Source organism: Macaca fascicularis, chromosome 10 (assembly GCF_037993035.2).
Source record: "Macaca fascicularis isolate 582-1 chromosome 10, T2T-MFA8v1.1".
NCBI classification, from domain to species: domain Eukaryota; kingdom Metazoa; phylum Chordata; class Mammalia; order Primates; family Cercopithecidae; genus Macaca; species Macaca fascicularis.
In genome coordinates this window covers 100,230,901-100,254,175 of record NC_088384.1, presented here as the reverse complement: position 1 = coordinate 100,254,175, position 23,275 = coordinate 100,230,901, and the positions used below count along the sequence as shown (strand labels likewise).

At 47.7% G+C, this 23,275-nt stretch overlaps 1 protein-coding gene across 2 annotated transcripts in view; it reads left to right on the top strand.

Annotated features, from left to right (window-relative positions):
- The window catches only part of JPH2 (junctophilin 2), a 76,977-nt gene that overhangs the window by 20,685 nt on the left and 33,017 nt on the right, over positions 1 to 23,275 (top strand). Inside the window, exon 2 of one of the 2 annotated variants that reach the window (XM_005569060.4) lies at positions 9,178 to 9,967. The exons of the other annotated variant lie outside the window; for it this stretch is intronic. Within the exon in view, the coding sequence (XP_005569117.3) occupies positions 9,178 to 9,967 (790 nt within the window). The remainder of the gene's footprint in view (positions 1 to 9,177; positions 9,968 to 23,275) is intronic. 2 annotated transcript variants of the gene reach the window in all.

Below are 23,275 nucleotides of genomic sequence, written 5' to 3'. Positions count from 1 at the left end.
CATGAGAAACATCCATAAATCACATCATTTCAAAAATGAACACAACTGGAGTAAACAAGTTTGGGAATAATCTTAAACATCAAACTTCACATCTGGGTGCAGAAGCATGGAGACTTCTGAGAGCATGGTCTACTAGCTGGGAGCATCTGTGTGCTAAGGGCAACGGTTAGCAGGGTTTTTTATTTTTATTATTTTGTTTTTTTTTTTGTTTTTTTTTTTTTTTTTGAGAAAGAGTGTCACTGTGTCTCCCAGGCTGGAGTGCAGTGGTGCCATCTCGGCTCACTGCAACCTCTGCCTCCTGGGTTCAAGCGATTCTCCTGCCTCAGCCTCCCGAGTAGCTGGGATTACAGGTGTGCGCCACCATCCCTAGCTAATTTTTGTATTGCTAATAGGGGCAGAGTTTCGCTATGTTAGCCAGGCTGGTCTCGAACTCCTGGCCTCAAGTGATCCACCTGCCTCAGCCTCCCAAAGTGCTGGGATTACAGCCGCGGGCCACCGTGCCCAGATAAGGTAGCAGGTTTGACAGAAGCAATGGAGCATGATGGTTGATGGGAGGTCAGTGGGGAGAGTTTACAGCTCCCAACCCAGCCTGCACATTAGAATCATCTGGGTTACTTTAAAAAATATCCAATATCCAGAGCAATTAAGTCATAATCTCTCTCCAGGAAAGGGGATCTTGTACTGTAGATATGGCTGCCAGAAACTATACTGTAGTATGTGTTTAGGAGCATGGAGGTGAATGAACAGATCCCAACATTTTCTGACTCCTAAGGTCAGAAACTCTGAGGCCTTCTCCATGAGTCAGGGGTGTGCCCCAACCAGCAAAATCTGAGTATTCCAGAGCACAAACATGCTTTCTTACAAACAACTGGACCTGGGCAGAAAATTGGAGCTGGTCTCATTTTCTTCTTGAGCTCTCTCTGTCTTCTGTGGCTCCTTTTCATCTTTCAGTTAATCCTTTCTGGGCAAAGACTCTGATCTGTCAAAAATCTAGGGTTTATTGAACACTTACTATACACTAGGCACTGAGCTAGCTGCCTCACACATAGTTCATTTAATCTTCAACCCACCCTCCCCACTCCCTGCCACTCAAGACCTGGGGCATCACCTCTCATCTGGACTACTGCCGTGGCTGCATTTATTTCTGTGATTGGTTAATGAAATTTAGTCTATCCCTGGCACAAGACTCTAAGCCCCTTGCTGGCAGGGATCATGTCCACTTAGTTCACGACTGTATCCCAGCACCTAGCTAAAAGAATGCATGGTCTTCATCTAGCTTGTCAAATGCAAAGGGTTGTATGAACAACCAGATGAAGTAGGTATCATAATTTCCATTTTACAGAAGGACAAACTGAGGCTCTGCAGGCTTAAATAGTTTATGCATGTCTTAGAACTATTCAACGTCAGAGTGTAGATTTAAATCCCTGTTATTCCACACTCACCAGAAAAGCAACTGCAAGAAGGCTGTATTTAGGTTTTATTAATTTCAGGAGTTCTGTGCGGGGGACAGGACCTTATTTTTGCCATGGTTATGGCCTTCACCAGGATTTTACGTGTACACTAATAACTCCTAGGGCTTGAACTGCTGAATCTGGACCTGAACACCCTTGGCAGCCACTGCTGTCCACTACTGAGCACCTACTGCATACCGAGTCATGAGGGAAAAGAGATGGGTTTCCTGCCCCTCAAAAGACATAAGACTGTCATTCAGGAAAAGAGCCGAAAAATCACTGGATGCTTACCAAGGATTTCCCTGGGCCTGGGAACTGTGCTAGACGGCAGGATCTTAGCAAGAATAAGGTAGACAAAGCTTCCTCCCTCTTGGAAGTCAAAGACAAGCAGGGAAGGCTTATGGTGAACAAATGGCACCTGTGAAAAGTGCTAAGAAAAATGGATGACATGATAACGTGTGGCTGTTTCTGGCAGCACTCAGGGAACGGGACTCAAGAAATCTTCCTGGATGAAGTCACGTTTAAGCCAAAGCTTGAGCTGTCAATAGAAGTTGGCCAGGGGAAGAAGGAAGAGAAGAGCACGCAAAAAAATGGGGAAAGCTTGTGCAAAGGCCCCAAGGTGGGAAGGCAAGTGTGAGTGGTGAGCAGTCCAAGATGAGGCAGGGGAGGTGGCAGGGGCAGCCCCTGCCAGGTTTTGTAGGCAGTTGGGGATCTTGATCCTTTCCTTTGGGGCAGTGGGAAGCCCTGCAGGGTTTACAAAGCTCAGTGAGGAGGCAGCTCAAAGGGTATTGGAGGAGCCCCTCCTTCTGCAGACAGCCCCTCTCAGCCAGGTGGCCATGGACGAGGGCCTCCCTCTCTCCCTTTGCAGATGCATTGTTCCTGTCCCCAGGGAGAACTGCCCTGTCTTGGAGAGATTTGGACCGGGGGTGGCCTCAGGAGTCGGTTTTTCCCCTTCCCAGGGCCCTGTCACTCCCAGCCTCCCCTGGGTGTCTGTGCCTCTTGCCATTCGCTTGTAAGTTTCCTAATATAGCCTGACTGTTTCCTTCCCAACTGGTGGCCAAGAGCTGCTCTCCTGTTGCAATCTCAGTTTTTCTTGGGCTTAAAGGGACCACGTCAGCCCATCTCATGCCAAACTGAAGCTAAAGGTAGGTTGGTTGATTTAATTTCATAAAGTTGTCCAACCCAGAGATTAGATTTCTTCTCTCTTTCTCCCAGTTTACCATCTTCTCTGCTCTCTGCCTGTTCACTTTCCCCTTTCATTTTTTTTTTTCTTATTTCTTCTGAGAAGTAGAGGAGCATAGCCAGACATGGATGTGAGTTTGGCTCTGGCATATTTATTAGCTGTGTCATCTTGGACGAGTCCTTTGTCCTTGATAGGCCTTAGTTTTTTCTCATCTGTAAAACAGGAACCATAAAATACCTCCCCAGAGCTGTTATTTCCACAGAGCTGTTTGCAGATGGACAAAACAGAAAGAAGAGAATAAACAGTTGTGGAATGCCTGCTGTTCATTTACTCATTCATTCATCCAACACATATTTACTGAGTACCTATTTGGCACAGTTCAAGGCACTGAGGATACCACCGTGAATAAAAAGAAAATAATCCTTGCCTTTAAGGAGCTCGCATGCCAGTGAGGGGGATGGTCAATAACACGAGAAGAAGCAAAATGTATGTTGCATTAGATATGCTCTAGGAAAAATAAAGCAAGGAAGGGAGATAGAAGACCTTGGGCAGGGGTTGAATCTTAAATAGGGTAGTCACGGGTGGCTTTGCTGAGACGATGACATTTGAGTAAAGGCTTGAAGATGGCAAGAGGGTGAACCATGTATGTATCTGGAGGAAGGGCATTACAGGTAGAGGGAACAGCAATACCAAGGTCCTGAGGTGGCTCCATGGCTCCTGTGTGGCAGCAAAGCAGCCTTTGTGGCAAGAGTGGAGGGAGGGAAAGGGGAGGATGCGGGGAGAGGAGCACAGAGGAGTGACGGGGATGAAGTCAGGTAAGACCTGTGGGTCACTAAGGACTTCAGCTTTTCTTCTGAGTGAGAAGGGAAAGTGCAGTGTCGTGATCTGACTTAATACATGTGAACAAAATCCCTCTGATTGCTGTTAGGGATGGATAGAGGGGCAAGGGTGGAATCAGCAGACCAGTGTGGCAGTGACTATGAAAATCCAGGTGAGAGAGAACGGTGGCACAGACCACCATCTAGTCGAAGTGGAGGTGGTGAGAAGCGGCTGGATTCTGGATTCATTTGGAAAGTATAGCTGACAACTTTCCTGACAGATATTTGCAGAATGCTATGCTGGGTTTGTTTGTGTGTTTGTTTTTCTGAAAAACTTCTTTACAATTTATTTATTTACATTACAAACTCAACTTTATCAAGGTGTAATTTCCATAGGATAAAATGCATTTGAAATGTACGGGTGTGACAGATGTACACACTAGTGTAAACCATCAGCACAATCAAAATGCAGAACATTTGGCCAGGCGCAGTAGCTCACTCCTGCAATCCCAACACTTTGGGAGCCCGAGGTGGGTGGATCACCGGAGGTCAGGAGTTCGAGACCAGCCTAGCCAACATGGTGAAACCCCATCTCTACTAAAAATACAAAAATTAGCTGGGGGTGGTGGCGCATGCCTGTAATCCCAGCTACTCGGGAGGCTGAGGCAGGAGAATCACTTGAACCCAGGAGGCGGAGGTTGCAGTGAGCCGAGATCATACCCATTGCACTCCAGCCTGGGTGACAAGAGCAAAACTCCATCCCCCAACCTCCCTCCCCCACCAAAAAAGAAAAAAAGAGGCAGAATATTTCCATCAACTCAGAAAGTTTCCCTGTGCCCTTCTGCATTCGATTCCTTCCACACTCAGTCCCTGGCAACCGATCCACTTTCTGGCACTATAGGTTTGTTTTTTTTGAGACTTTCATGTAACTGGAATCACACAGCTTTCATCTCTAGCTTTGTTCATTTAGCATGTTTTGGAGACACATTCATGCGCTGTATGTAACAGTAGCCTGCTCTCTCTTCCTGCTGACTAGCACTTCACTGTGTTAGTTTATCCTTGTACCAGCTGATTGATACTTGAGTTGTTTCCAGTTTTTGTTGTCTCATTTTTAATCCTCAAAAGACCCCTGGAAAGTGGATATTACTTTTCCATTTTCCAGATAAAAAAACTGAGAATCAAGGCCGGGCGCGGTGGCTCATGCCTGTAATCCCAGCACTTTGGCAGGCCGAGGCGGGCATATCACGAGGTCAGGAGATCGAGACCATCCTGGCTAACACGGTGAAACCCCGTCTCTACTAAAAATACAAAAAATTAGCTGGGCGTGGTGGCGGGCGCCCGTAGTCCCAGCTACTCTGGAGGCTGAGGCAGGAGAATGGCATGAACCTGAGCTTGGCTGAGCTTGCAGTGAACCGAGATGGCGCCACTGCACTCAAGCCTGGGCGACAGAGCGAGACTCCGTCTCAAAAAATAAAAATAAAAACAAAAACAAAACAAAACAAAACTGAGAATCAAAAGGAGGAACTTGCCTAAGGTTCCCCAGCTTAGATGATATTCAAAGCCAGGTTGATTCCACATTCCATTCTGTCCTCAGCCTCCATCCAATGGGATCATATGTGAATGAGCTTGGGAAATGCGACCTATTGGTTTCCCATTTATCCAACTTCCCATTTTTCATCTGCTATACCACATTCTTATATTTCTGTTCATTGCACCTGCCACACAATCCCATTTCCCACTTCCTTAGCTTAAGTTGGACCTTAGTTCAAATCCCAGTTCTGCTCCTTTCTCACTGTGTGACGTTGGGCAAGTCACATAACTTCTCTGAACATCAATCTACCTATGAAATAGAGGTCATATTTGCCTCTTCCTCTATGAGATCATGCACAATGCTTTCTTCTCCATTTCTGTCTCTCTCCATTGCTCTTTAGCCCTTTTAGTGCTGATATTCCATGATCCTTGGTTTTCTGAGGCTGGTCATTGAAGGGAACAGAGCCCAGGTGTCTCTCCCTCCTGGCTGTTCTTTCTTGCTGTCCAGAGGGGCTGGAAGGACTAGGGACCTTCTCCAACAGAATAAACTGGAATTGATGGTGGTGAAGCCCAAGGATCAGTTGTTCTCTTTTTAAAGTTTCATTGGTGCTTCTAATGCACACCAGGATTAAGAGCCATGGGCTCGCAGCATACACTGTGGCATCAGACCGACTTAGGCTTGGATCCCATTTCCTTGGTCAAATTGCTTAACCTCTCATATCACCAGCATCCTCCTGGAAATGAGCATTATCATGGAACCCACCTCACAGGACTGTCGAGAGGTTTAGTGAGCATTGTACATGATCCTTAATGGGGGTTCTGGATCCTTAATGGGGGCTCTTCATGCAGAAGGGGCAGGGTGGGGTAAAGTGGGATCTTGAGCTCAGTGTGTGTGCTGGGAGGGACCAGGCAGTGTGGAAGCATCTAGATGTGCCCTCCTTCGCCTCCAGAGTCACAGTGCAACAATTCCTAGAAGCTCAGCATCTCAGAGTTAGGTCCCGCCTTGGAGAGCTCTTCACCCAACACATCATTGACAGGCAGACAATGGAGGCGTTAAGAAAAGGAATTGCCAAGGTCACCCAATGAGATGGAATTTTTGAACAGGTTTAGTCAGTCAGCCATTTTGCAGATATTAACGGAGTACCTGTGTGTACCAGGCACTGTTCCAGGTTCTGGAATCCATCCAAGAACAAAATAGAAAAGATCCCTGCCCTCATGGAGCTTCCATTTTAGCAGAGGGAGAAAAGCAATTAATGTAATAAGTAAGTCATATAGTATGTTAGAAGGTGATATGTGCTACAGGAAAAATAAGGAAAAGTAGATAAGTGAGCAGGGTGGTGGGGTGCAGGCAGATTGCAATTTTGGAAGAAATGTTGTGGGTTCATAATAGATGTATATATGAAATATTTATGGGATATATGAGATGTTTTGATAAAGGCACACAATGTGAAATAAGCAGATTGCAATTTTAAACAGGGTGGTATTTTCGTCAGGGTTCTCTAGACAGACAGATCTAATAGGAGATACGTATGTGTATGAAAGTTTATTTTATTTATTTATTTATTTTTCAAGATGGAGTCTCGCTCTGTTGCCCAGGCTGGAGTGCAGTGTCGCCATCTCGGCTCACTGCAAGCTCTATCTCCCGAGTTCACACCATTCTCCTGCCTCAGCCTCCAGAGTAGCTGGGACTACAGGCGCCTGCCACCAAGCCTGTCTAATTTTTTGTATTTTTAGTAGAGACGGGGTTTCACCATGTTAGCCAGGATGGTCTCGATCTCCTGACCTCATGATCCACCCATCTCGGCCTCCCAAAGTGCTGGGATTACAGGCGTGAGCCACCGCACCCAGCCAGAAAGTTTATTAAGGATTAGTAACTCACACAATCACAAGGTCCCACAATGGGCTATCCACAAGCTGAAGAGCAAGGAAGCCAGTCCAAGCCCCAAAGCAGAAGAACTTGGAGTCCGATGTTCAAGGGCAGGAAGCATCCAGCATGGGAGGAAGATGTAGGCTGGGAGGCTAAGCCAGTCTAGCCTTTTCACATTTTTCTGCCTGCTTTATATTTGCTGGCAGCTGGTTAGAAGGTGCCCACCCAGATTAAGGGTGGGTCCACCTTCCCCAGCCCACTGACTCAAATGTTAATCTCCTTTGGCAACACCCTCACAGATACACCCAGGATCAATACTTTGCATCCTTCAATCCAATCAAGTTGACACTCAGTATTAGCCATCACTGGAGGTCAAAGTAGGTCTCATTGAGCAAAGACTTGAAGGATATCTGGAGGAAAAGAGTTTCAGGAAGAGGGAAGAGCAGTGCAACAGCAGGTCTGCTGAGGTGAGTTTAGGAGTGCCTTCCTTGGTTGTCTACTCAGCCATCTTGCTCCTGGACATTTATTAGGAGGAAGACCTATTGGTTTTTGTTAACCAGGGAGAACGTATCAGCTTGTGTTTAAAACAAAGAAGCTTCAGAATTTCTGCCTTCGGTGCAGTGAACGTTATGTATCAGGTACTGTTCTACATGCTAGAGGTACAAAGATGAAGGCAGAGAACTGCCTTTCAGCAGCACTCCTGTGGGAGAGGAAGACCATAACTGTGGCCCAGGTGTGTGGGGGGTGAGTGAGGGGAGATGTGAGCTGGAGGTGGCTGTGTACTATCTAAGGGAACACAAATTTCCAAGGTGACATCTGGAGCTACCGAGGGGAGGGGAAGGGATTGGGGATATATGGGGTCAGCGGGACATAAATGGCAGTTTAAAAACACTAGATGATGCAATCATCTAGAGAGAATAGGAGAAGGTTTTGGATGAGCCCTGGGAGAACCACATGTCAGGATGGGGGTGAAGGATGAAGTTATTTTGGCAGCTGTGTATCAGCCTGTCATACAACTCGGGTGACCTCACATGTGAGCACAATTTTGTAGAATCGCAGTATCACACATATATCTTTGCTTTCAGAGTTTTTTGGAGACATTAACTCGTTTAAACCTCAAAAATCCCTAGGAGGTAAGAGGCAGTTATTACCTCTGGCAGATAAGGAAGCTAAGGTACAGGGAGGTTAAGTCAGTTGCCCAAGGTCACATAGCTAGTAAGGGCAGGGGCAGGATATGGACCCAGGGAGCCTGGCTCTGTAGTCTGTGCTCTGAACCACTACTCTCTGCTGCCTCTCCACGCACGTAAGACTCGCATGGCCACTTACATAAAGCATCTCAATTCCAGGAGCTCACGGACTTGTGTACATGCAGGGCCTAAGTTGCTGACACCTTGTATACACCACTAGCCTTCCTCCAGATGGTCTCATATGGTCTCAGTGTCTCAGTTTCACTGATGCCCATCACCTCACACACTCAACCTGGAGTGCTACGTATTACTTTGTTCTTTGGCATTCTGATAGCCTTGCACACTCAGAACCTCATACACATCCATAATGTCACCTCCATGAGATCTCAGGCACTCACCCCACTGTGCACACACTGCCCTGCAACACATGATATATGTGTGTGTGTGTGTGTGTGTGTGTGTGTGTGTGTGTGAGACAAGGTCTCGGTCTGTAGCCCAGGTTGGAGTGCAGTGGCACAATCATGGCTCACTGCAGCCTCAACCTCCAGGGCTCAGGTGATCCTCCCACCTCAGCCTCTCTAGTAACTGGGACCACAGGTGCATGCCACCACACCTGGCTAATGTTTTTGTAGAGAGAGGTTTCACCATGTTGCCCAGGTTGGTCTTGAACTCCTGAGCTCAAGCAATCCACCCGCCTCTGTCTCCCAAAGTGCTGAGATTACAGGCATGAGCCACCTTCCCCCGCCTCATGATCTTGTATAATCACAAGACACCGATATGCATACCCACAAGTGTCTTGTACACACGATCTTGCACAAATACACACACAAACCCATGCTCTCCAACATTCACACTACTATGTCAACTCACTGGCTTATCCGTTCACGACTTGTGACCCTGCCGTGTTCCCACCAACATAAATATTCCCACCATCGTGCAAGCTTCTCCTGGCTCACCCACTCGTGTTATTGCACACTCTAGCAGACTCAAACACTCATAGCACTGTGCACTCTGACCCTCAGACGGCCGTGCGCCTCTTTCTCGGTCTCACCCTGCCTTGCCCACTCTTGCCCTTGCCCTCCCAGGCCACCGTGCACATGCGGGGATCCGTCGTTCTGACGCGCCCTCTTCTCGCCCGCAGGGACGTACCAAGGCCAGTTCACCAATGGCATGCGCCACGGCTACGGAGTGCGCCAGAGCGTGCCCTACGGGATGGCCGTGGTGGTGCGCTCGCCGCTGCGCACGTCGCTGTCGTCCCTGCGCAGCGAGCACAGCAACGGCACGGTGGCCCCGGACTCGCCAGCCTCGCCGGCCTCCGACGGCCCCGCGCTGCCCTCGCCCGCCATCCCGCGCGGCGGCTTCGCGCTCAGCCTCCTGGCCAATCCCGAGGCGGCTGCGCGGACGCCCAAGGGCGGCGGCCTCTTCCAGCGGGGCGCGCTACTGGGCAAGCTGCGGCGCGCAGAGTCGCGCACGTCCCTGGGCAGCCAGCGCAGCCGTGTCAGCTTCCTTAAGAGCGACCTCAGCTCGGGCGCCAGCGACGCCGCGTCTACCGCCAGCCTGGGAGAGGCCGCCGAGGGCGCCGACGAGGCCACACCCTTCGAGGCCGACATCGACGCCACCACCACCGAAACCTACATGGGCGAGTGGAAGAACGACAAGCGCTCGGGCTTTGGCGTGAGCGAACGCTCCAGCGGCCTCCGCTACGAGGGCGAGTGGCTAGACAACCTGCGCCACGGCTATGGCTGCACCACGCTGCCCGACGGCCACCGCGAGGAGGGCAAGTACCGCCACAACGTGCTGGTCAAGGGCACCAAGCGCCGCATGCTGCAGCTCAAGAGCAACAAGGTCCGCCAGAAAGTGGAGCACAGTGTGGAGGGCGCCCAGCGCGCCGCTGCCATCGCGCGCCAGAAGGCCGAGATTGCCGCCTCCAGGTAGGACAGCGGTGGGGGTGGGGAGGGGTCGCCTCCCGTCGGGGAAGGGGGTCTTGGGGCAGGGCAACCTAGGAGGCCCTGTCTCCAAGCCTGATTCTGCTTCTTTTACCCCCATCACCTTCAGGGAGTTAATTGGAGGCGCTTCGGGAGCTGATGGCTCCTGTTCACTCACCCATCCATCCATCCATCCATCCATCCATCCATCCATCACTCAACTACACCCAGCCCCTCCGCTGACTTAACCCTACCACTCACCCAACCTTTCTAATATCCACCCGAACAACGATCTCTCCAGTTATCCACTCCATTCCCCTACCCATTCTACTTCCTGTTTACCCAGCCAGTCATCCAGTCATCCATCTATCCATACAACCTCGCAGTCAACCACCTAGACATCTACCCAATTCCTTCATTGACTAACTTCTCTAACACTCACTGAACAACCCCTCCACCCACACAACCACCTCCAGTCCCCCGTCACACCTGAACATCCACCTGGACAACAGCCTAACGTCTACCTAAACAACCACCCATTCACTCAAAAATTTACTCATCTATTCCATCCAACCTACTCAATTTTTCATCCTTTTACCTACTCAACCAGCTAATCACCATCCATCCATTAACTCAGCCACCCATCCAACTACCCAGATGCCCATTCAAACATATAGATACCCTTTCAATCCACACACCTGTCTCCTCACCCACCAATCACCTGCATTCACTCAGCTGCTTCCAGCTCCCTGGCCACCCATCTTAACATCCAGCCACTCATCCATTCACTCAAGTACTTCCATTTATCCACCCAGCGACACTTTTGTCCATTAGAACAACCTCCACTCCTGCCCATCCACCCGGTCATCCAACCATCCAGCCAGCCACCTCTATCACTCAACCAAACTTCTATTCATTCACCTCCCCCCACCTATCCATCTGCCCATGCATCCATCCACCCTCCCATCTACTAAACACCCACCCTATCATCTACATTCAAACCCCTTTAAGTCTTCTCATTGTACTTCAGATAAAGTTCTAATGTTGTCTCCAAACATTTATGGCACCTACTAGGTACAAGACAATTTTAAGTGGTTCACAAATACTGACTCACTCAGTCCCTTTAACAACCTTATGATAGGTACTATGTTTATTTCTGTTTTGCAGATGAGCTAAGTGAAGCTCAGAGAGATAAGGTGACTTGTCCAAAATTACCCAGTTAGTGAGTGGCCTTTTATAATCAGGTTCCCACCCTCCTACCCAGCCTTATTTCTTATCATTCTTTCCCTGAGCCTGGATATTTCTCCCCTCTATGCTAGTTCTTCCTTCTTTAGTTCCTCTTGTCACAGAGATTTTGTTCATACTGGTTCCTTTGCCACCCACTTAAGCTCTACTCCTCCTTCAGAGCTCAGGTCAAGCCCGACTCCCTTAGAGAGCTGATGAGGTCCATCGCCAGCCGCCGTTCTGTCCTTAGAGTGCATCACAGATGCAGCCTTACATGACTTACATGATTTGTTTTTAACCCACCGCTTAAATAGGATTCTGTATGTGCCAGTCACTCTTCTGAGGTCTTTACCTATATTAACTCATTTAATCTTACAAGGTCCTGGAGAGGTAGATACTATTCTTATTCTCATTTTACAAATCTGGAGTGAGCTGCAGGGACAGCAGCAGTGTGGTCTGGCAGGAGGGTGGTAAAAGGCACTCACCTGTCCTGGGACTGTAGCAGTCCTCCTGGGGATGTAAATGGCCTGGGCCAGAGACTGGGCACATGGTCTTCAGAGTTAAGCAGGCCTAGGGCCAAATCCTGGCCCTGCCATTTTTTAGCTCATTGACCTGGGCAGATCAGTGGCCTTTCTGAGTGTCAGTTTCTCCATCTGTGGCACCACCATTTCTTAGTTGTATGTCCTTGGCCAGATCCATTTTCTTCTCTAATCTCAATGATCTCATCTATAAAGACAAGTTGGTCTAACGGTTAGGAAAGACAGCACAGGTCAGGTGGCTCACAATCCTCTTGTGGGGTGAGTTCCCCGGGAAGCAGACTTTGAGATGAAGATTAACATGCAGGAAATGTATAGGGAGCACTCTCAGGATCAACACTGTGGGGAGGGGAAGAAGGCCGGACTGGGCGGTGGGAGACACTGGGTTGCAATGCAGTCTCACGAAAGCCTCAGCCAACCGTAAGGGATGCTCTGCAGTGGAGATGACCTCCACAGTCATCCCAAGTTGGGATGAGGGAGCTGGATCTTTTATACTCTCCACATTTGTATGCAGGCTACCCGCCAGAAGGAGGCTTGACTGGGGCTGGATAGCTCTCTTCAGCCAAGGGCAATCCCTGGAGAGGGCTGACAGCTGGCAACTCTCTGAGTAGCTGGGAGTGGGAAAAATAAGTCCATCAGCCCTGAAGGGGAGTCTGGGCAGCCCATCACAGTCACCACCACAGTGCTGGACACCAGACATGGCTTCATAAATATGACTCGTCATTGTCATCATACAATGAATTCATTTTACAGATGTGGAAACTGAGGCCCAGGGAACGAATGTAACATGCCCAAGACTACCTGGCAAGCAAGTAGGAGAACCCAGATGTCAGCCTCTAGCTTTCTGATTCAAAAACTTTAACTAGCACGTCTTGCTAATGCTAAACTTTGTAACCTTCACACTGCTATAAATGTGTGAGCAGTTGACATCACTAAAAGGGACAGAAGGTATGGGTGATTTTCTGAAAACTTCTTGGTTAGAGGTGACTATAGTTTGAATGTTTATCCCCTCCAAAACTCATGTTGAAATTTAATTGTCATTGTAACATTCAGATGTGGGACTTTTGAGAGGTGATTAGTTCTGAGACTAATCTTTGAGAGGTAATTCATCCTCATGAGTGGAATTAAATCCCTTATAAAAGGGTGAGTTTGACCCCTTTTTGTCTCTTGGCACTCCCACCTTCTGCTGTGTGAGGATCCAGCCTTCCTCCCCTCTGGAGAATGTAGTGTGCAAGGTGCCATCTTGGAGGAAGATAAGGGCCTCACCAGACACTGAACCCATTGGTGCCTTGACCTTAGAATTCCCCTACAAATGACCCAGTCCCAGGCATCCTGTTAAAGTGGCACGAATGGTCTAAGACGGGCAGGACCAGGCTTATGACCAGGTGTTCATATAATTTATTGTCTAAACCTGAACACTTCTATGAGTAAAAGGGAGCGCTTTTTAAAAATAAAACTTTCAGGTGGGAATAATTTTAGATTTACAGAAAAGTTCCAAAAAAGAATACAAAGAGTTCCCATACACTCTACCCATTTTCCCCTATTGTTAACTTCTTACGTTATCATAATACATTTGTCAAAACCAACATGGCACGTTACTCTTCACTGAACTCCAGACTTTGTTTGCGTTTCACTAGTTTTTCCATGAATGTCTTCTTCCTGCTTCAGGATTTCATGAAGGATCATACACTGCATTTAGTTGTCAGGTGTCCTTGGTTCCCTTTGGTCTGTGATAGTTTCTCATTCTTTGCTTTTTTTGTGTGTCCTTGACTGTTGTTGTTGTTGTTGTTTTCTTTTTTTTTTTTTTTTGAGGCAGGATCTCGCTGTGTTGCCCAGGCTGTAGTGCAGTGGCATCATCTTGGCTCACTGAAACCTCTGTCTCCTGGGTTCAAGTGATTCTTGTGCCTCAGTCACCAAAGTAGCTGGGACCACAGGTGTGCACCACCACACCTAGTTAATTTTTGTATTTTTAATAGAGACGGGGTCTTGCCATGTTGGCCAGGCTGTTCTCGAACTCCTGGCCTCCAGTGATCCTCCCGCTTTGGCCTTCCAAAGTGCTCGTATTACAGGTGTGAGCCTTGCCCAGCCCAACAGTTTTGAGGAGTACTGGTGAGATAGTTTGTAGAGTGTCCCTCAATTTGGGTTTGTCTGATATGTTTCTCATAAACTGAAGATGTTAACTTTGATCACTTGGCTAAGGTGGGTCGGCCAGATTTCTCTGATGTACAGTTACTATTTCCTCTTTTCCCGCTCCATCCTTTGGAATTCAGACACTCAGTGTAGCCCACACTCAAGAGGGAGAAGGGTCTGGAATTCAGCTAAACCTTTTGGAGGGGGAAATATCTACCTATGTTATTTAAAATTCTTCTGTATGGAAGATTTGCTCCTTCTTCCAAAGGGAACATTTTAAATAATTACACTAAATGTATCTGGTTATGACAAGTGTAAGCCCAGACTGTCCTGGGCCACCCTGGGCCACTTAGGCAGAGCACAGCAGGAAGGAGCTTAGGTTCTTGATTCAGAAGGCCATGAATTGGAACTCCAGCTCTTCTGAAGAGCTGTGTGACCTTGCCCAAGCTGCTTTACCACTCTGACCCTGGGATCCTCTTTCCTCAGGGTGATTAGAAGGAGTAGGTGAGCTAATGCCTGTAAAATGCTTGGCACAGGGCAGCCAGCAGCAAAGACAATCATTGCTACGATCTAACAACATTTGATTTCAAAGGTGAGGAAGTGGAGATTTGGGGAGAAGGAGGGATGCCCCCTTATTTTCCTTGCCCTCCTGGTCCTTCCTGCCAATGCCTGTGCCCCTGCTTGTGGAGGTTTCCAGCTCCCGCTGAGAAGGCTGCCAGGCCCACAGCCGGGAAGTGAGCTGGGGACTGAGAAGTTGGGATCCAGCCTCTTGCATGCAGTGCTGCTGTGGGATTGGATTCCTTGTGTGTCTGAGGCAGGAGTCCTGCGTGCCCATGGAGATGTTGCCATGGGTGGTGGGGGTGGCTGCCTGGATGGGTTTCAAGCTCAGACCGAATTTCCAATTAAGGGAATTTTGGGGTCAGGCGGAAAAGCAGGATTGTGGCCATCTTCCTCAGGGACTCTCCCCATCCCTGGGGCTTAGTGAGTAATCTGGCTATGGAGAGACAGAAAGCGTCCCCAGCAGCCACAGCCTCTTCACACCCAGGCAGGCCCCGGCTTTCTCTCCATTGTGGCTTCCAGCTCCTCCCTCCGGGCTGATGTGGAACTTGTCAGCGCAGAGGCTACAATCAGACCATTTTTCCTAAGAGAAGGGAGAAAGATGAGACAGCTGTTCCCTGTAAAATGAGCTATGGATTGAGAAAGATTCTTGACCTGGGCTGTCCAGTATGGTAGCCACTCGCCACACATGGCTACTGGGCACTTGGAATGTGGCTGGTCCAAGTGAAGATGCGCTGTAAATGTGAAACATCCTGGATTTCAAATACTTAGTGTGAAAAGAATGTAAAGTAACCATTAATGATTTTTAAAATATTGATTACATATTGAAATGGTTACATTTTAGATACATCGGGTTTGACAAAATACATTATTAAAATTAATTGCACTGTTTCTTTTTACTTTTTTGAATGTGGCCACTAGAACATTTAAAATTATATATGTGATGCGTGTTATATTTTTATTGAACAGTGTTGCTGTAGACCCATTCAGGGCTCTCAGAGTAGTCCCACGCCTGTCACTGAGCAGTTGGGGAGACTGAGGTGCAGAAAGGGATCTAGATATACTCATAGCCACAAAGCGATCGAGAGGGAACTAGATTTATGTCTTCTGATTTTGTAGCTAAGAACTCTTTTGTGATACCTTTTAAGGTCATAGATACTGGATTGTGGAGGGAAGCTGGTATGTTTGGGGAGGCGCCTAAAGTTTTCAGGTTGTCATGCCAACACCCTGATAAATGCCTGTTTTCTGGAAGGAGCACAGGGAGTGTGAAGAGTAAGGCTTAGACTCAGCCCCTTAGACCTCAAATTTCTAATTTCTAAAATTTCTAATTTCTAAAAGACCCACCTCGAAGAGTTTTCACAAGGTTAAAGCAGAGCCTCTAAACGAAGGTTATATACACACGTCACAGGGCTGACAAGTGGGAAGCAGTCTGTAAGCGTCAGCTGCCATTGCTGTTGCCTGGTCTTGCTGTTGTACCCCCGTGGCAGAGGCAGGGCATGGCCCAGAGTTCTCAGCTGTCCTAGGGTGTGAGGTTTGGAGCATCTCAGGTTTTGTACCAGGGTGGCATCTGTCTGTCTTCTATCCCCTCAGCCCCTGATCTCCATCTTCTCCCCATGCTGGCTCTGGAAACTCCGAAGCTGATCATAGCTGAGAATTGGTTTTTTGACTTGCTGGGAGCTGAATTTCTCTGGTGAGCAGGAACCCATGTGGTCCATGGGCAGTGGCATTGGATGGACCTAGGTTTGAATCTGGCTTCAGCCTCTTATAAATTGTGTGACCTTAGGCAAGTTACCTCATCCCTCTGGGCTCACTTTCCTCTTTAATCAAATGGGAATTATATTACCTCCTCCCTGAAAGTAGTGCTGCAGAGAGTAAAAGAAATAGCTCATGTAAAGGGCCGGTGCTTGGACAGCATGCAAGGAAGCGTAAGCTGTTATTATCAATCCTGTATCATTCTGCACTGACTGAAGAATGAAATTGCCCCAAGGGAAGGCCCTGTCTTCTCTCTCAGTCCCTACAATGGTGCTTCCCAAATGTTCATCTTCTGCCAAGTCCCAGTTTTTGTTACATTCACACACCATCTCTACTTACTGTCTTAATCTTCATCTTCGAATCAACTTATTTAAAGAATACGTAAGTACATTTATTGAAAAGGAAGACTTTCTAATCACTGTTGAAAATGTGAAATCAGTATCACAGGAAGTTCTGAAAACAGAACAATGCTATTCAAGTTCCACGTCAAGCTATTGATGTCCAAAGGCACTTAGCCTAAAGTTTGTTTTCTTTTTGTTTAAAAGAGAAATTGGCAAGAGATTGACCGGTATGAAAGAGCCATAGGCACCTACAGAGGCCTTTTCCTTAACTAATGAGCAGAATGGATCTGGTGTCACTTCAGGCTGTGACTCTGCACCGCCAACACTCATTTCCATGCCATGGGGGACACAGGTCACCGGAGGGAAGAGGGCCTGACACTGGACTAGGCCTCAGGGAGGGTCTTGGTAATTGCCCATCTTTGAGTCTGCTTATTTAATTTTTATTTAATGTGCATTCATCTAGTCCTTATTTCTGGGAGCCGGGCATGATTTTAAGTACCTTACATGTGTTAACTTTTTATTCCCCCTTTTTTTGTGGAGAACAAGGTCTTGCTATATTGCCCAGGCAGGTCTCAAACTCTTGGGCTCAAGCTATCTTCCCGCCTTAGCCTCCCTAAGAGCTGGGATTACAGGTGTGGGCTACCGTGCCCAGTGGGGATATATTAATTTATTTAATCCTTAAAACAATGCTGTGAGGAAGGTACTGTTATTCTCATTTTACAGATGAAAAAACTGAGGCACAGACAGGTTAAGTTTCTCAAACAGGTTGCACAGCTGAGTCATGGCAGAGCTGGGAGTTGAAGCCAGGTGACCTGGTTCTAGAATGCTCTTAACCATGATCTGACCTTCGGTTGGTTTTCCTTCACCAACTTTAATAAGCACCTACCCTGTGCCAGCTTGTGCCAGGGCGCTGGGCACCCAGTGGTGAATCAGTGTGGGCAGCGTCCTCTGGGGACTCCCATGTTGAGGGTGAAGCCACGCAGGGATTGGACAGTCGGTGGTGGAGGAGAGGGAGGAAGGAACTGAAATTGATGGGGTCCAATGGAAAGAGCAACTAGCAGTCCCAAGGAGGTCTGGAAAAGCCCCCTGCAGGGGCCACCTCTGGTTGGGAGTCTGCCAGGTGGAAAAGAGAGAGAGAAAGGTCGTTCCAGGTAGAGGAACTAGCATGTGCAAAGACATGAAGGTAGGAATGTGCATGGTGTATTTTGGGAGCAATGAGTCATCCAGAATGCTGGAGTGGGTGGGGAAAGATTAGAGATGAGGCTGAGAAGGCAGCCTAGGGCCAGGTTAGGACGAGCTTTGAATGCCTGGTGGAGTGAGGGTCTGACGTTACAAGCTAAAAGGTTCCAGGGTCCAGGCAGGCCGCAGGCTTGTGTCTTACTGACTAAAGGGTGGTGGGACCATGGGAGCCAGGTCTCCTCGGTCTCTGCAAGCCTCCTTGGGTAGAGCTGCCTCTTCCTAGCTAATGGCTGCCCTGGAGAAACATGAATTCAATCTTAGCACAACTCTTGATTTTTCTTTCTCTTTGTTTTTTTTTTTTTGAGACAGAGTCTTGCTGTGTCACCCAGGCTGGAATACAATGGCGTGATCTTGGCTCACTGCAACCTCTGCCTCCCAGGTTCAAGCGATTCTCCTGCCTCAGCTTCCCGAGTAGCTGGCATTACAGGCATGTGCCACTACGCCCCACTAATTTTTGTATTTTTAGTAGAGGAGGGGTTTCTCCATTTTGGCCAGGCTGGTCTCGAACCCCTGACCTCAGGTGATCCACATTCCTCAACCTCCCACAGTGCTGGGATTACAGGCATGAGCCACTGTGCCCAGCCAACTCTTGATTTTCCAAGACAAACTAGATGTTTGCATTTTGTTATAAAAATTTCCATTTTTGACTTTTTATTATGGGAAAATATGAAGCATATATATAAATAGAGAGATACAGTGAACATGCATGTACCCATTAACTGGATTTAATAATTGTTAGTAATTTTTCCATATTTACTTTATCTTTTTGTTTTGTTTTGTTTTGTTTTAGAGATAGGGTCTCACTTTGTTGCCCAGGCTGGAGTGCAATGTTGTCATGTCAGCTCACTGCAGCCTCCACCACCCAGGCTCAAGTGATCCTCCCACCTCAGCCTCCCAAGTGGGACTACAGGTGCATGCCACTACAACTGGCTAATTTTTAAAAAAATTTTATTTGTAAAGATGAGGTCTCACTATGTTGCCCAGGCTGGTCTTGAACTCTTGGCCCCAAGTGATCCACCCATCTAGGCCTCCCAAATTGCTGGGATTACAGGCACGAGCCACCACCCCTGGCCTGTATTTGTCTTTTTGTTGTTATTCATTGACTAGACTCTCAATTCTGTTCCAATGATCTGTATACATCCATCCTTATGCCAGAGGCTGGTCTTGATTACTGTAGCTTTGTACTAAGTTTCGAAGTTGGGAAATGTGAGTCCTTTAACTTTGTTCTTCTTTTTTAAGATTATCTTGGATATTCTGAGTTCCTTTCATTTCCATATGGATTTTAGCATCAACTTGTCAATTTCTGCAGGGGAAAAAAAGGCCGCTGGGATTTTGTTAAACCTGTAGGTCAACTGGGGGAATATTATCCTTTTAACAATTTTAAGTCTGCCAATCCATGAACATGGAGCACTTTTCAATTTATTTAAGTCTTTAACTTTTTCCAGTGATGCTTTGTAGCTTTCAGTGTACAATTTTATACTTATTTTGCTAGATTTCTTTCTTTTTGCTGCTACTTTAAGTAGAATTGTTTTTAAATTTTATTTTCAGATTGGGAGCTGTGTCCTAAATCTCTTAGTCTAGAACCATCCTTCTCATTTTTTTTATGACATGACATCTTCTGTATTTGCTGGGCTGATTCCTTATGGTGCTGTTTAACTTGCTTCTCTCTTTCCTGTACTTCCTGTAAGTTCTGTCTCAAATGGATTCAGATTAGATTTTTCTGGCATGAAAACTTAATAAATAGTTCTGTGTACTTCATCTTGTATCACATCAGGGGGCATGTAATGTCTGGTTAATATGAAATCTTCCAATTTTTTTTTTTGAGACAGAGTCTTGCTCTGTTGCCCAGGCTGGAGTGCAGTGGCATGATCTCGGCTCACTGCAACCTCCGCCTCCCAGGTTCAAGCAATTCTCATGCCTCAGCCTCCCCAGTAGCTGGAATTAAAGGCATGCGCCACCACTCCTAGCTAGTTTTTGTATTTTTAGTAGAGATGGGGTTTCGCCATGTTGGACAGGCTGGTCTCAAACTCCTGACCTCGAGTGATCCACTGCTTCAGCCTCCCAAAGTGCTGGGATTACAGGCGTGAACCACCGTGCCCTGCACGAAATCTTCCAGTTCTTAAGTACTTTGCATAACAAATTGGAGGACTTGATTTAGGAGCAAGGGTTGCGGGGAAGAGGGGAGAAGGAGGTGGTGAAGGAGAGGGCAGGGTCACAGGCAGTGGGATGGAGCAGCAGGGAAACGGGGAGAGAGGCCTAGCACATCTGTCACTAAACCCCAGAGCTCTCAAATCCATGCAGGAAAACTCACCAACGTGTGGCTACGTACATGCACATGCACACATACACACACGACAAATATGCAGGTGGACAAATCATATATGTGTGCTATATGCTACCCTGCCCCGCTTTGTGAGTGGGTAGCCACGAGAGCTGGGAGTGGCCTGCTCAAATGTGTATGACCACACCTGGACCATGGCTCTTGTAGCGAGAGTATGGCAAGGGCTAGGCTGTAGGCTGGGCATCAATGAGGAGGCTGCTGCAGGGATCTGGGGAGATGGTGGAGACCTGAAATGTGGCAGAACCACTGGGGTGGGAAGAGAGGGCCTGGTGGCACCATCAGGTGGCTGGGCTTGGGCTTCTAGAATCCTGGGGCACGATTAGTCAAATTGTCCTTCTTGTTTTTTTTTTTTTTTTTTAATAGGAGGAGGGAGAATGTTGATTTTTTAATTGGAGGAAGGAGAGTGTTGAGGTGGCAGTCTGCCCGGTGTTGAATCAGGGGGCTTGCAGGTGTTGAGAGAGGCCCACCTTAGATTATGGGGGAGAAGGGAGGGGAAATACCCAGAGCCCACACACAGAGAAGGGTGGTAACGAAGCCAAGGCCATGTGGCAGCTCAGATCGCCTTCGCCCAACACAGTCCCCCTTTCGGCATCCAGGACGTTGTCAGCAGGTGGGAAAGAAACGAAGAACTCTTTGTTTCCTTTCCTTGTTCCCTCACCGCACTCCCTTTCCTCTTCGTTCGGGGAAGGCCATTGTGTCAGAAACACAGGCAGGCACTTAGAGCAGAAGGAGCACTGGAACGGGAGTCAGGAGACCTGGGGGCTGACCCAGCCTCAGAATCCATTTCCAGTCACACCTCAGCCTCAGCTGTCTTGAGGAATCCCAGGAGATCTGCGATAATAATGGCCAACACTATTGGATGACATTCACTGAGGACTTAATATGTGGTGGCCACTAAGTGCTCAGCTAAATTAACTCATCTAATTCTAACTTAGGCATATAGAGAGGTTTTTTTGTTTGTTTGCTTTTGTTGTTGCTGTTGTTTGAGAGAAGGTCTCACTCTGTCACCAAGGCTGGAGTGCAGTGGTGTGATCTTGGCTCACCACAACCTCTGCCTCCCAGGTTCAAGCAATTCTCCTGCCTCAGCTCCCGAGTAGCTGGGAATACAGGTGCGCGTCACTACTGCCGGCTAATTTTTGTATTTTTAGTAGAAACAGGGTTTCACCATGTTGGCCAGGCTGGTCTTGAACTCCTGACCTCAAATGATCCACCCACCTCAGCCTCCCTAAGTGCTGGGATTACAGACATGAGCCACCATGCTCAGCCCTTGTTTTGTTTTTAACATGCCTTAAGTCACACAGCCAGTAAGCGACAGAGCTGAGATTCTGGACCCAAGTCTATGTTCCAAGCCACCAGCCTATGCTGCCACTTCAGATACAGTGAGTTCTTTCTCTTTCCTTTTTTCTTTTCTTACATTGTTCTAAACAACATACCTGTCGTTAAAATCCAAGGAAGGTCATACACATACAAAATAAAAAAGTAATAAACCCCTTGTTCTACTTCCACCCTGGTTGCACCTCTGAAGTGACCGTTGTTTACAATTTGCTTATAGAATTCTTCCAGTTACCTATTCTGGTTTTGTTTGTTTTTGTGTTTCATAACTAGGACTACCTACATCATGTTCTGTAACTTGCGTTTTTGATGTAATATGTTTTGAGATCTTTTTACGTTATGCACATAGATTTATCTTACTCGCTTTAGCAGCTGTATGCTCGTCCGTAGTGTGGAGGTACCATGATTCATTTAACCAGATCTCTTTTGATGGAGATTGAAACCATTTCCTGTTTTCTTGATCATAAGTGAGGCTGCAGTGGACAGCCTTGGACCAATATCCTTGCTCACTGGGCTGGTTAAAGGAATGGCCCAGCCAGGCGATGTATCCCGACAGGGACATTCAAGCAGCACTGGAATACATTGGGAATATAATGGCGATTCATGTGGGCCTTTGCAAGGGACTGACCCCTGACATTTACTGTCAAAATGTCAATTTGGTCAATTTGGTTCCTCCTGACAGGGGCCATAGTATCCCTGCATGAATTCAGCAAAAATCCAGCCAACCCCATCCAGTGTCTCACCCCACCCCTCCAGTATATCTTCAACAAATATTTAAAGAATAATCATTGCAAGGGAGATGCAGTTTATGGGTTATGGGTTAAATTCCTGAAAACAGAATTTGGGGGTCAAAAAGAATGTGCATTTTAATTATTATGAGAACCCAAGTTAACATCCAAAAGGGTTGCACTCAATTTCTAACCCCCCTAACAGTGTACACGAGTGCAGTCTTCCTCACACCCTTGCCGCCGGCGCTATGTGCTGTCAGTCTTTTGCATCTTTGCCAAACTGTTTAAAGAAAATCTGGTGTTCCGTGAACCCAGTGGCCACCTTCAACACTGCTCCAAACAACTGCCCATATCCACAGAGGCTATGTCTGTCCTTTTTCTCAGTGTCTCTGGCTCGCCTCCTGAGATGCCTGGATAGGTAGGAGGTTCCATTAAGCGAGACTGAATTCCCTGAGGATGGGCTTGAAGTGTTGGAAAGGCCCCCGGCCCGGACTCCTGCCCTACACCACATCCCTCCTTTGTGAATGACCAGATGGACAAAATCCCTGTGTGCCCAGAAACTGAGGCGCAGTAGTGAATGGAATTTCCGGAGTTGTCAGAGCCGGATTCTCGAGACATAACACGAGGCAGCTGTGACTCCAAGGCTGAGTGGTCTAGGGAGAGAGAGGAGCTTGCCTGGGTCTCTGGCAGCAGGCAGATGTTAGAACAATGGTGACCATGCATTTGGGGGAACCAGGCCTTCCAAGCTTGGAGTGTAGAGAACTAGAGAAAAGACCCAGCATGCTCCCTTCAGTCCCCAGAAAAAGCCGCTCAGAGCTGGAAGGTGCCTTAGGGAAGAGGAGGCCCGATGTGCTCATTTCACAGATGAAGAAACTGAGGCCTCCCAGGAGGCAGAGACCCAGCTAGGGTTGTGCAGGGAGTTCCGGTCACAGCAGAGAGGAGTGTGGCTGGAAGGCGGGGTGGGGGAGGCTCTTGTGAAGCCTCAGTTGGTTTCTGGGTCACAATGAATAAATCAAGTGAAAGAAGACAGAACTCTGCAAAGTGGAAAGGAGTATTTTCATCTCCTCCACCTCTATAAATGGTGCTTAGGGCCTAGCTCCAGAATGTTTCCCGCTGTACTTTGTTGTTGTTGT